Source organism: Hyaena hyaena, unplaced genomic scaffold, assembly GCF_003009895.1.
Source record: "Hyaena hyaena isolate Hyena2069 unplaced genomic scaffold, ASM300989v1 scaffold_2113, whole genome shotgun sequence".
Classification (NCBI taxonomy): Eukaryota; Metazoa; Chordata; class Mammalia; order Carnivora; family Hyaenidae; genus Hyaena; species Hyaena hyaena.
This window is the reverse complement of record NW_024082749.1, coordinates 57,821-71,028: the sequence shown is the minus strand read 5'-3', so window position 1 is coordinate 71,028 and position 13,208 is coordinate 57,821. Positions and strand designations below refer to the sequence as shown.

Sequence of the window (13,208 nt, the reverse complement as noted above, 5' to 3'; positions counted from 1 at the left end):
AATCCTGATTTCAATAGCCTTGGGGCTCTCCCCAGACATCCCCACAGACATTACGTTCAGCATGTCCCCAACCAGGTCACCATCTCCCCACATCCCCTCCTCTTCCTCCTCCCTTACCTGGATGATGGACTGCCAACTTTTCCTCAGCTTGCCCCTGGGGCCCTTCTCAGCAGCCAGGGTGGCCTGCCTCAAGTCCACCTCATCCCCTTGGCCTCATTTAAGAAGCCTCCACTAGGTTCCTGCAACTAAGGGGCCCACCCCAGGCACCTGCTTACTTGGATTTGGGTGTCCCTGACACCCATCATGCTCCCTTGGGCCCTAGAGACACCTGCTTAGTCCTTGGAGACAACCTGATGTCTCTTCACCAGGGAAGCTGCTCCCTATTCATTCAGCCGGCACACTGGCCACCTTCCTTGTTCAGCCTGTGTCCCAGAGTGGTAGGTACTGTCCACATGGTGACCTCTGCTGTCGAATTGATGGTGGCCCTCTGCACCAGGATGGAGGGGGCTCCTTGCTCCTTTTTCCAGGAGGTGCCCGGCTGAGTTAACTGGACTTTGCCCTCAGGAACTGGGGTCAGGGCTCAGTCAAGGGACAGGACCTAGTCTGTGCCCTAAAGGCCCAACTCTACAGCTGAGATTGGGACAGGAATCACTGTGTGCCACAGAAGTCAGGGGACTGGGTCTTAGGACCAGTCTCTGGGTCTCCTTAATCCTAGGCTGTCCCTTGTTTCACCTATCCTGTGGCCTCACTACTTCTTCCCTCTTGTATTTCACTCTGAAATGGAGTTGAGGAGAGAGGCCTGTGTCACCTGGCCTCCTGTGGAGGGGCCTGTACTCTGTGATGTTTGGGGCCTGATGGCCAACCTTGGTGAAGTCCTTGAGGTACCCAGCAGGTGGCACTAGAGATGAGCTGGACTGGCCTGACAAGTGCCTTGCAAGGCAGGAAAGGGACTGGGGAGGTTGGAGGGAAGAAGGTGTGTAGGAGAAATCTGCTCGTGGTTGTCCCACTCTCACAGGCAGCTTGGGATGTCTGCCCATGGCATCTACCCGCTCGAGACCGTATTTCAGCTTCTCTCTGTTCCTGAATGCCCGACACTGGACTTTTCACCTACTCTCAGGGCAGGACCTCACCAGTATTTTTCCTTTTGCTGGATCTCTCCATGTTTGCTTCACTTACCACAGTCCTGGCTGATGAATCTGGTCTCCTCTGGGCTCTCTCCTTTCCTCTGAAGCTATGCCTCACTAACGGTGGGATTTCAGGCACTGTGGTGGATGGGCTGGGTCTAGTTTGGTCTGGTGGTCCTTCCTGGCCTTCCCATAGCTCAGGCAGCCTGTGGGATCACTGATTTGGAAGGAAAGGTGCTGCCCTTTCCTCTACAAATGCCCCGCTTCTTGGATCTGTGGACTCCTCCCATTTTTGTTTTCCCTCCTCCCCTTACCCTCTTCCACCAACCTGAGCTCATCCCTCATTTCCCAAGAACAATTCCTTATTCTCTCAGCCTCCATCCTCCCTGCATCCCCTGGCCCCCAGTAAGCTTGGGGGTCTCCCTCCCGTTGCTGTCCTCCCCGAGCCCAGAGGACACAGCAGGTGGCAGAAGGCTCTGTGCAGCCAGCCCCTTCCTCATTAGCCACTCATGCCGTAGCCAGGAGCTAAGCCTAGCCATCCATCAGGTGGAAAAACTGAGGCTCAGAGATGCAAGAAACTGTTCAAGATCTATGAGAACATCTGAATTAGAATTGGGACTAAAAGAGTAGGGCTGGGTCTTCTGGACCTTACTGGTAGACAACATCTCTGGAACCAGTTTAGAGAGGGACTGAGCTGGGGGCGGGGGCCAGGGAGGGAAATCAGAGAGAGAGAGAGAGAGAGAGAGAGAGAGAGAGAGAGAGAGAGACTTGGCCCAGCTGGGAGAGAGGAGGAGCATGGCCATCCTGCCTGGTCCCGATTTCTTATCCCCTGTCCCTTGGAGTAGTAGGGATGGGAGGCTCTCTCGGGGAAGAATAGAACAAGTTCCAGGTGACCCAAGTGCCCATGCCCAGCTCTCCTCACCCCATCAGTGAGTACTGAGAATGCTCTCTCCAGCAGGCCAGAGTGTGCCTGAAACCAAAACTAGGGACATTCCTTCCTCTGTCCTACAGCTGACCATGCACAGGGCAGGGATGGCACACGACTCTAGATGGAGTCTGCCACAGTCAGACCTGCTGGGCCACTGGTCCAAGGGTATGTGCCTGGGACTACCCCTGGGTTCATGGTCACTCTGATGCTGGTCTGACAACCCCTGACTCAGGCTGCTGGGTTGGTTGGGACTGTCATTTGGTGATGGGTTCTGGGATGGTACTGAGTAGGCTTTGAAGGAGACTTGTAAGCAGATCTGAGGCTTTGCCAGCTTTCTCTAGCTTCCTTTTACCAGTTGGCATCCCTCTCCCGCTCCCAAACAAGACAAGCCCCCTGCAGATTTGCAGGAAGTGAAAGCCAAGGGTCAGGCAATGGCTTTGGAGACCTCTTGCTAATTGCAATCATTGACTTTGTCTTACTGCCCGGGTCGTACTGGCTCTGTCACTCATTTTGATGACATTTGCTCTGTCCTCTATCTATCTCCTCTTAGCTGAACACTGGGCAGTTCAACATGGTCAGCTCATACCCCATGCACACCTGTCTGCAGGAATCACTGTGGCCTGCAAAATGCTCCCATTTCACCATTTCTGGGACTGTGGGCAGCTCGGACAGCTGTTTGGTACTGATCTAATAGAACTGCCTCCTCTTGGCTGGATCTAGAAGGTCAGGGGACACAACGAGAACCGCGTATAACTTCACCACTCTCAGAAGACACGGAACATCACTAAGACATGAGTCGAATATATTTAGAAGTCTGTGTTTCTCACCTGAAGTGTAGGATTCTCATCCCAAGCCAGAGGGGTGGTGACATCTGGTTTCAGTGATGCTTGTGACCTCCCCTCCTCTGAATGTGGGGAAATGGCCAAAAGTTGAGAGCTGGTCTCCATTTTAGGTCACGAGGAACATCAACCATCAGGGAAATCAAGCCGATTCAACCCAACATTTATTGTTGCACAGCCGGTTTACAGTCCTGAGGGTGTCTTCTGGCTGAAGCATGGGCAGGAAGCCATGGGGCCACAGGATGCAGGGTTGACACAGGATGTCATGACCACCAGGCTCTTGTCCAGACAATATACGGGTTCAAGGACTTAGCCATTACACCAGGGTGGCTCCAGTGGGAATGGGGTTGCAGGGATGGTGGCCATAACATAACTAAGAGGATGAAGCTTATATAATACATATATTACAATATATAAAAAGCAGCAGTTAAGAATTTGTGCCTTTGCTTTCTCATCTGGCAGATCTGAGATCAAGCCCTATCTGTGTGACAAGGTGAAGTACCTCTCTGTGAGACTTGGTTTCCTGACCTGTGAAATAGGGACAGTCGTTCCCATCTTGCTGGGTTGATGTGAGGATTAAGGGGCCCATGACAGCACATCTCTGCCTGATCCTAATCGTTGGCACACCTGGTGGGCAGCCAAGGGGCACTCCCACTGCCTATAGAGATGGGAGGGCTGGTGGCAGTCCCAACCATTCCAGCCACCCCGGGACCACTCCACTTCAGCAGGGATTATGTAGATACCTGTGCCCCCTAAACTGACTCCCTGTAAAACCACACCTGCCTGAGGCAGAGAACCTCCTCCACTCGGAGGAGCTAGCTGCTCAGAAGAGGACGCTGGGGGAGGCGATTGCATCTTGGAAGAGATAGATGTCTTAATGATAATGATGCTTAACTCGAAGAAACTTGGCAGGAACGGGAACTTCAGGCTCTGTTGAGGTGATGGTGGCAGCGGGTGACCTTTAGGTGCAAGATCTTTGTGTCCTCGGCACCAGCCACGTTCCCACATTCATTGACCGGGAATGGGCCACTGCCTACGTTGGACGGCGCCTGAGAGCCACCAGTGCCAAGTCAGGTGAGAGCATGTAGGTTTCTTGTGCTGGACGAGGACTCTGATGGCTGAGCTCCACCCCACATTTTCCCAGGTCGGAGCACCCAGCACCCCTACTTGCAGAGAAGCGGCTCCCGCGTCTGTGCATCCTACTCTCCTCAGGAAAGCACAAGGGCAGAGTTCTTTTTTTATTTATTTTTATTTTTTTAATGTTTTTATTTATTTCTAGGAGAGAGAGAGAGACAGCGTGAGCAGGGGAGGGTCAGAGAGAGAGGGAGTCACAGACCGAAACAGGCTCCAGGCTCTGAGCTGGCAGTCAGCACAGAGCCCGACGCGGGGCTCGAACCCACGAACCGCGAGATCATGACCTAAGCGAAAGTCGGACGTTTAACCGACTAAGCCACCCAGGCTCCCCGGGCAGAGTTCTTCAGGGGCGTCCAGACAGTAGCCTGGGGACCAGGTCAGCCTCTGAGCCCAGGGCTGGGGCTGGTGTCCCCCGGGCAGGCCTCGGTGCCCAGTGCCACCCGGGGTGGGAGATGCGGAAGGAACGGCTGGTGGAGGCTCATGAGCGCCTGGAGGTCAGACCGGGGAGACTTCCGCCTGGGAGCTGGAGGAACGGCATGCGCCGGGGCTGACGCGGGTCAGAATGGAGACCTGCCTGCTACACGTGACCCTGGTGCTGCCTCCAGAAGGGTGCTGGTATTTGGGGTCCGAGCCCAAGAAGCCCTGCAGGTGCCAGCGCCGCCACTTCCACCGCAACTCCGCCTGCACCTGGGAAAAGCGAGGTATTGAAGTCTGCTACTAGGAAGCCTCCTCCGTGGCTGACTGGGCTGCTCTGGATTGAGGGTGTTGAGCCAGTCAGTCAGATCCTCTAGGGGAGTCTAAATTGAGAGACCCAGATGCTGCCTTGGCTAGTGCACAGTGCACTAGGGACAGGGGTTAAATCAAGGCCTTGGAGGAGGTAGGGGAGGAGGTAGGAGGCAGAGAGAAGATCAGAGAATGAGGTCGGGGGAGGGGGAAGGGAGCTGCTCCGGGGTGGCCGAATCCCCATTCTTCTGATCGCTGCCCTCCAGCTCACACGAGCTCTTCTGAGTGGATAGATTTCTGTGCTTTGTAACCAGGGCTCCACAGTATGTCAGCCTCCACTGGCTGCCCACCCCCTTTCCCCTATCCCCACTTGCCACTTAACCAAACCAGTGTGCACACGAATCCCAGGTGTCCCAGGTGTGTGTGTGTGTGTGCATGTGCGTGTGCGTGTGTGTGTTAACATGCAGATTCTAAGTCAGCAGGTCTGGGGGGCAGAGGGCAGAAATCAGCATTTTTAACAAGATCCTAGTTATGGGCCATCACCTATTTTCTAGTCTGAGAACCACACTTGGAGTCTTAAGATTTAACCCATCCTTGCTCTGCACATATCCCATTTGTGTTTCCGGATCTTGAAACTTGAGCGCTATTGCCTGGTCCCCAAGGTCTGGGAGTGGCTTACCTCGCCATTGAGGAAGCAGTACGTGATGGCCACCACAAAACCCTAGGGAGGAAGGGGGTAGGGGAGGGGAGGTAGACAGACTCCAGGAGACCCTAGCCCCTGTGCCACCCCTGTCCCTGTCCTTATGTTCCTCTGATTAACCAAAGGGCTAAGCATACAGTAGGTCTTAATCAAGACTTATTAGAGTGGGGGGAAAATGGAATCCAGTGGCAAGGGTCAAAGACTCCAATTCCCTTAAAGCCCAGAGAAGAACGCAGACTTTGGTTGATGGTTCATACCTGGAAAGACCCCATGACGAGCTCAAAGACCATTTTCACCTCAGCTGTAAAGTTGTTGGGAAAGAAGGCGACATGATGTAGTGCACTCCCAACAGGGGAATCAGAAGAAGAGTAGATTTGGCAAGCCCCCTGGGGACAAGGGAAGGACAGACAGTGGGTACAGGAGGTAGGGACAATGATCGGGGTGTGAGGATGGGCTCCTGGCTTCCAGAAGTACTATGTGCCGATGTGTTCCTGTTCCATATCTGCAGTGCCTCTATCCTCATCCCTCTCCCCGCCACCTCCGGGTCTCCTAGCCTACAGGGAAGCATAAAGGAGAAGGAAACTCTCTTTTCTCACCTTTCTGGAGGAGGGACCATAAAGGAGGCCAGTGCTGAACCCCGAGGATGAAACCTAGTATTTCAGGCTCTGTGGCAGCCAAGGGAGAGATGCTCTCAGCCTACAGGAGGTCTTGGTTCCCTCTCTCCTGGTCTCAGTTTTCCTAATCTTTACTGTGGGATACATGTATTCTCAACATGAAAAATTATGGAAACTAGGGTCCACTGGCAACTCAGAACTGCTTTGGGTGTTATTAAGTGCAGTGCATCCAAGAGAAACTAATTCTCTACTAGGGATGAGGACATTTGGGAAGGAAAACTTTGTAATTGGGGTGCTGACCACATGTGCCCAAGGCCACTGGGAGAATGCTGAGCTCTCCAGTTTAGTACAGCTCTGTCTTTGGCTTCTGTGTTGTCCACTTCTCTAGAAGTTGCCACTTTTTCTGAGATTGCGTCCCTCCCTCCGATCCTCCCCATACCCATGCACACACTCTCAGCAGGCTCTGAAGGACCAGCTCTTCCTCCACCAGCCTTGTGTGCTTGACAGGGTCGATATTCATTCCAAATGACTCATCCCTCTCATTCCTCTCCTATGGAGCAGGGCTCATCCTGGTCAGGCCTCCCAGCCACCTGACCTCAGAGCTGGCCCAGGCAGTGTGAGCTCACAGTTCCCTGGCTGGGAGAGGTCTGAGGGGCAGGGGGTTTCCGCCTGATCTCTTCTGCCTTGGCAGTCAGTCCCGGGAAGCCTAGTCCTGGGCCTGAGGTCCCACGGCCTGGCCCCTCCCGCTCCTTCCTGGACCTGGTTCCCAGCCATGCCAAGATCCTAAGCACTGCCCACCCGTCTTTGCCACAACTCTATCCCACATGCCCGAGGCTGACAGATGGTGGCTTTCTTTAAATTGAAGGCTTATGGGGAGTTGGAGAGTGGGAACTGACAGCCCCTCAGCGGGGAGCTCCATCTCCTGTTCCCTCCGCCCACTGCCTGCCAACAACTGTTCAGTTTCTATGTCACCCACGTGGACCTGGTGATGACCAGCTTCCTTTGCCTCAGATTCAAGCCCTTTGGAGCAGTTTTCCATTGGGGCAAACTGGGCCCTGCAGGCAAAGCAGAGGATAAGGATGCACAGGTCTATTGTACTGCCTCCGGGCAGGCTACAGACCCCTTTCTCAGACTGGAAGGGAAGTTCCTCCTACGCACTCAGCTGGGGAGAATGCCATCACACCAGGAACTTGAGTCTTAGTCTCATCAGAGAGAATCACAGGATTCCAGAATAGAATCCTAAATCCAGCAGCTGGTGACGTTCTAGCTAAGAATCTTAGAACCACAGCACAAGACTCTCCCAAGAGAAGCCAGGCCAAGAGTAGTCCAGAATCCCAGGACTGGGAAGCCCTCATGGGACACTTCAGGGTTGTCCCGTCTCTGCAGCACTGATAATCAGTCTTCTATTCCCATCTGACAGCATGCAGACCCCTACTCACCTCCCCACAGCCACCCTGTCCATGTTTCTTTAGTTCTGTCTTCAAGCCCTGTTCTCATGAAAACCTTCCTGTTTCCGCAGTCCTCCCAAGAGCAGAGGGCAGCCCACACACCTTTCCAAGCAAGGAGCATGACCACTGTCCCAGGGACACTGTGCCCTCCCCCTGCCATGGCCATGTGCTTCCCACCCTTGAAGAGGAGGGAGTGTCAGTTTCTTCACCTGTAAAATGTGGACAGTTTATATGGGACCACATGTGTGGATGACATAAGATGATGTGTGGAAACCCCTTAGCACACACCTGGCATGCAAACTGCTCTTACTATTACTGGGGACTCCTGAGTCCTGAATGCGGCAACCTCGTTGTTCAGCTGGGGGCTTCCCCAGGGCATGCATCTACTGTGTCCCTTTTCTGTGCCAGGCACATGCCAGGGACTGGGCACATGGTGTGAATAGGGCACAGGTTATCTGTTGTCTTCTCAATCTCCCTGGCTTGGCAGCATATAAATATGTGTGTGGGCCTGGGTCTCTTTCCACTGTGAGGTTCTGGAGGAAGCAGGAGGAAGGAAGAGGCACTGGGCTGGGGTGGTGCCTGATTTGGGAGCCCTTCCCTGTGCAGGCCTCTCAACCTCACTGCTTCAGGAGGCTCCCAGCATGAGAGAGAAGTCCCCCTCGGGCCCGGCTCAGCCCCCCAGCTCTGTCACTGCAGCCCCGGCAGGCTTCAACCAGACAGTCAGTAAACCACAGCCCCAGATCTAAGGAGCTTACTGTGGGTCCCGCCCAGGACCCGATTCTTGGGTCAACATCCCCCACCAGCCTGGGGCAAGTAGAAAAAGGGGACAAGGCCAAATCAGCCAGCCTTGAAGTTGGGATACTAATACCTCAAGTTTTGAGGTCCACTCTCACCAGAAGGACCAGAGTTCCATGGGCCAGGCCTGTGACATAGCCGGCACCTGGGACCATCACGAATTAGGTGACCCATCTGCATCTACACAGAAGCTTTTTGTGCCTCCTGTGGGGGGAGGGGCAACAAATATTACTGTGTGAAAGCTAGTGATTAGGAGTTATTATTAGTTCACCTAAAAGAGGGCAATTCCAAGGCTGAGAGAGGTTGGGTGACCTGCCCATGGTCACACAGCAAGGAAGCATCAGGCTCAGGATACAGACTTGGGTTAGCCTGACTCTGCACCTTTCTGAGCTTCCAGACTGGCTGAAGGTACGCCCTGTCCCCTGGGACCTTGGCTGCCCTGGGTATCCAGGGAAGGCAGGAGGGATAGTGGGTCATCATCAGGGCTGGGTGGCCTCTTTGAAAAGCCCTGGGGCTGTGGCCCATGTCTCAATGGGAACTGTTCCTGAGGAGATTTCAAAGGCGGCCACTATGGGGCCCCAAGATGCAGCCTGAACTTGCATGTGATATGTAAGAGTCTCTTCCTGCTCACCACGTCATGAAAAGGAGTCACAGCCACCCCTCCACTCCTCCTGGGGCCCTCCATGTGAAAAGCACAGCTCAGTGACTAAACGTAGAAATTGGGCATTCCTTTCCTTCTCTCTCTGTCTCCCCCAACTCTCCCTCAGCCACCAGTCCTGTCCCAGCCTCCCTTCCTCACCACCACCACCATCTCACCTCTCTGGAAGTAGGGTAGCTCCCTAGTGGGCTGCTTTAATTGGCAGATGCATGGTTTTGCCTGTTCAGGGTCTGGGCACCTCTGATGCGCTAGGACTCACCTGGATCCCCTTCCCTGGGGGAGGTTTAATTGTTTCTTTGCAACCTTGCCAGTCCCATAGATTTTTCAGGAAACCCAACCCCTGAGTCAAAGTCAAAGCCAGCTCAACCCAGCCCAGCCCAGCCCAGGTCCAAAGGTTCCTAGGTTCTCAAGAAGGGAGCCTGGGGAGAGGAGGTGAAAGGATGTCACCATGTGGGGGAGAGCCTCGGGACTCTGAGTGCCGGGGTGACCTGGTGTGGAGGAGGGGGCCGGGGGGGAAGGGCTGGTGGGGGGAGGGGATCTTTGAGGACTGCAACAACCGCATCTGCGGCTGAAGGCTGAGAACACCTGCATCTGTGGGGCCCGGCCAGAGAACACAGCTTCCCTTCCTTGGGGGTCCCAAGCCCTTCTGTCCACTCCATCATGAGGCTTCTATGGCCTTACTCTGGTTCCCGGCCCCTCCCCTGCTCCTGTGCCAGCCTCTCAGGAGGCCACGGAGGGGCTCATCATGCCAGACAAATCCTGCTAGTGGTTCAGGACCCTATTGATCATATCAACAAATACTTAGGAAGCCTTTGTAAGTAGGAGGCACTCTTCTACCCTCTGATTTAACCTTTCCATTTTACATAACTGATTTAACCTTTAAATGCATAAATACATAAATGATTTAACCTTTCCTTTTTACAGATGAGTAACTGAGGCAGGGAGCAAGTAGGTAACTAGCACAAGGTCACATCGCTGGTGAACGGTGCAGCCTGTTCACAGGTTCATATGCTCCCTCGCCAGCAAACCTCGCACTCTCCTCCTCTTCTGAAGGGCTCGATGTCTGTTCCGTGGGGAATTTTGCCCTGCTGGACCCTGTTTAGCCGTCTCTGACAGTGCCTGGCACACCTTGCTTTGTAGGCCAGCTATTGTGTCCAAATCCTCGCCAGACATAGAGCTCTCTGCATCTCCAGCCGCCGCACAGTCGGCCGGCAGATTTGGAGCTGGGTGTCTGGCCCTGAGGTCGGCTTCACCGGAAGTGACACAGGGCAAGGGAGACCGGGCACTGCCCTTGGGTGGGGAGCTGCACTCGGCCTCAAGGAGTCTCAACACCACCAGGACTGGGCTGTGAACTGTCCTGGGGTGCAGGCCAGTGGACATGGCAGGGGACCCTGTGAAGAGAGGCCACTAGAGGCATGTGGTCAGGGAAGCTTCCTGGAGGAGGCAGCAGGGTCAGGAAGCTGAGAAGGGAGTAACAGCCAAGAAAATGCTAGCGCACCTGGGGGGCTCGGTTGGTTAAGCGTCAGACTCTTGACATTAGCTCAGGTGATGATCTCACAGTTCGAGAGTTTGGGCCCCAAGTTGGGCTCTGTGCTGACAAATGTGGAACCCGGTTGGGACTCTCTCTCGCGTGCGCGTGCTCTTTGCCCCTCCCCCACTCATGCTTGCTCACTCTCTCAAAATAAATAAGTAAACTTAAAAAAATTTTTTTTTAAATCAGAAAAAAAAATGCTGGCTGCCTGGAGAGCCTGTTGTCTTGGGTTGGTCCTCAGGAATCTTCTCTGTGTGCCTGAGAGATTGGCCCCACAGGCCCCATCACACATGTCCCCAGGCCCACAGAGAAACAGGGCTCTTCTTGGCCGTGTGTGCTCCCTCAACAAGCAAGACAGCCTGGAGACCAGGCTGGGGTTAGTGAGGCAGGGTGGGGGCTTCCGCTGTGCTGTTTTATAGATATGTGTGCACCTAGAGACACACACAGACCAGCACTCCCAGGCACAAAGAGCCACACTCATACATGCAAATATACATACACGAATGCTTCCTTGGACATGGGAAGACCAGACACAAGCAAACAGAGGCACAGAGAGACACACAGCTCACAAACACGCACACATAGACATGAGTAGGCACAGCACAGATATTCATACTCGTACATCCACGATCACACACAGACGACACACAGAGACACAGCGCAGCAGGCAAACATATCCAGGCATGTCCAGGCTTACGCAGACACATGCTCCTGACACACAAAGACACTCAGGGTCAGACATCGAGCTTGCAGACCCCAGAGGCCCAGGCAGCTCCAGATGGACATGAGCCGGGAGCACACACCTAGATGTGCATGAACAGGCCCAGAGCCCCACCCACACAAGGTCATGGGCAGACTCACTTGCACTTGTCTGGATCCCAGGCTGCCTTCCAAGTGACAGGATTTTGGTACCCAACAGGCACCCTGTGCCAGCAATTACCTCACTGGGATCATGAGGGTGGCTCTCCCTCGGGGCGTAGGAGGCAGTGCCATGAGGGTCCTAGATTTGGGGTCTGGGCGTCTCTGGGGTATTTGCAACCCTGGATCCTATTGTTGGGGGTTGCTGAGGATGGTCCACCATGTCTCCTGCCTCTCTGACCTGGAGGGTAGGGTAGGGTGCAGAGGCAGTGGGTGGTCTGGCCACCCCTCACCCAGGTCTCAGGCTTAAGGCCTCAGGCGACAGGAGCCTATCCTTCCTCAAGAGCTGGGGGCGGGGGGGGGGGGGCGCTAAAGGCCATCCGTGAGGCTACACACACTCACTTCTGGGGAAGGGTGCAGAGGCAGTGGGTGGTCTGGCCACCCCTCACCCAGGTCTCAGGCTGAAGGCCTCAGGTGACAGGAGCCTATCCTTCCTCAAGGGGGGGGGGGGGGGGGGGGGGGGCGCTAAAGGCCATCCGTGAGGCTACACACACTCACTTCTGGTGCAGGAAGCAGATTCTGGGCACCATGGCCAAGAAAGAGGGATCCAGGAAGGATTGCATAACTATCAGTCTCTGAGAGGTGACAGGAGACAGAGGAGCTTGGGACATGTAAAGATGTTCCTGCTCCGAGCAAGGCTGTTACACAACTGCAAGTTTGGCCTCGGGGAGGTGACCTGATAGAGAGGCCCAGAGCAGGCACATCCACCCAACTGCTCCAGTCCTACTCTGCCCTCAGTGAGCCTTGAACTCCATACCATCCCCCAATCCTGAGGGGCAGTCTACCTAGGCACCTCCCACCGTCCCAGCCTCTCTGCTTCTCCACAGCCTGCCCACCCTTCAGAATCTGTCCCAAGGGTACTTTTCAAAGGAAGGCTCCGGAATCCCTCCATTCCTATCTCAGCTGTGGTGTGGGGCACCCGGGCTGGGGGGAGGGGGGGTCATCAGAAGTGCTGGCCTTGCTGGCTCCGGGAACTTGGGCAGCCTCCGCCCGAGGGTGCCTCTGGCGCCACCCATCAGGCCCTCATGCTACCAGGCCAGAGCTCTCCTCCCACACCCCTGAGCTGGGCCTACATGTGCTCGGCCTATGAGTCTGACTGTGACTTGTCTCACCAGCTGCACATGAGCAGGTGGTTCACCTGGCCTGCTGATGGTGGGTTGGGATGGGGAGGGAAGCATGTGTGCCTCAGGGTCTGTGTGTGTGGTGGCACCTCTGGGTGCAGAGCTGGGAGTCGGGAGGAAAAAGCTGGGCCTCAGAACCCCCAGTTTAGTGTGTTCTCCTTGGCTCACAGCAGGACACTTCCAGACCTGGGGCAGATGATGGGATCGGAGAGGCCCATTATGACTTCCTGCTTCCCTGCCCCCCAGCTTCCAGCGGCATCCTCTCCTCACCCCCAGCAGCTCTGTGACGCTATTCCTATCTGATACATGCAGGAGGAATGTGCCCTGGATCTGGGCTCATCCGGTGAGGAGAGCAGGGCTCCCTGGGGGGGTGTAGGCTCTCCTCCTGCAGGGCCTCACCTGCCATGTCATTCTCCTGCTGGGCCTCCTCCAGGCACTGCTTTTGTGCTGCATCTCAATCAGCCACAGGTAGTAGTAACATTCTTCCTGCTGCAGGATGGTTGCCCGGATGCCCTGGGGAACGAAGACAGGGAGAGGACCCATCAGCCTCATCCATGTCCTGCCTACCTCTCGTCCATAGACTCGAGGAGCATGAGACTCAACAGGGCCTGTCACTTGACTGACCCAAGTTCCAGACAGAATCCAATCCCAACCCCAGACTAAAACCCAACCCTG

The 13,208-nt window shown here is 55.0% G+C and overlaps 1 protein-coding gene across 1 annotated transcript; it reads right to left on the bottom strand.

Annotated features, from left to right (window-relative positions):
• Window positions 1-4,520: 4,520 nt before the first annotated feature.
• LOC120227245 (vasoactive intestinal polypeptide receptor 1-like) lies at window positions 4,521-12,959 on the bottom strand. The gene is made up of 4 exons (XM_039225388.1): window positions 12,933-12,959; window positions 5,706-5,834; window positions 5,428-5,469; window positions 4,521-4,712 (listed from the first exon to the last, which is right to left on the bottom strand). Exons 1-4 carry the CDS (start codon window positions 12,942-12,944, stop codon window positions 4,521-4,523), a joined length of 375 nt encoding a protein of 124 aa, XP_039081319.1. The 5' UTR covers window positions 12,945-12,959.
• Between the last annotated feature and the right edge of the window lie 249 nt (window positions 12,960-13,208).

What these genes read in the sequence shown, in the direction of transcription:
- LOC120227245 (XM_039225388.1), bottom strand. An exon ending in TCGTCATGGGGTCTTTCCAG is followed by an intron (nt 5,470 to 5,705) that starts GTATGAACCATC and finishes CTTCCTCCCTAG; the next exon opens with GGTTTTGTGGTGGCCATCAC. An exon ending in ACTGCTTCCTCAATGGCGAG is followed by an intron (nt 4,713 to 5,427) that starts GTAAGCCACTCC and finishes CGCTTTTCCCAG; the next exon opens with GTGCAGGCGGAGTTGCGGTG.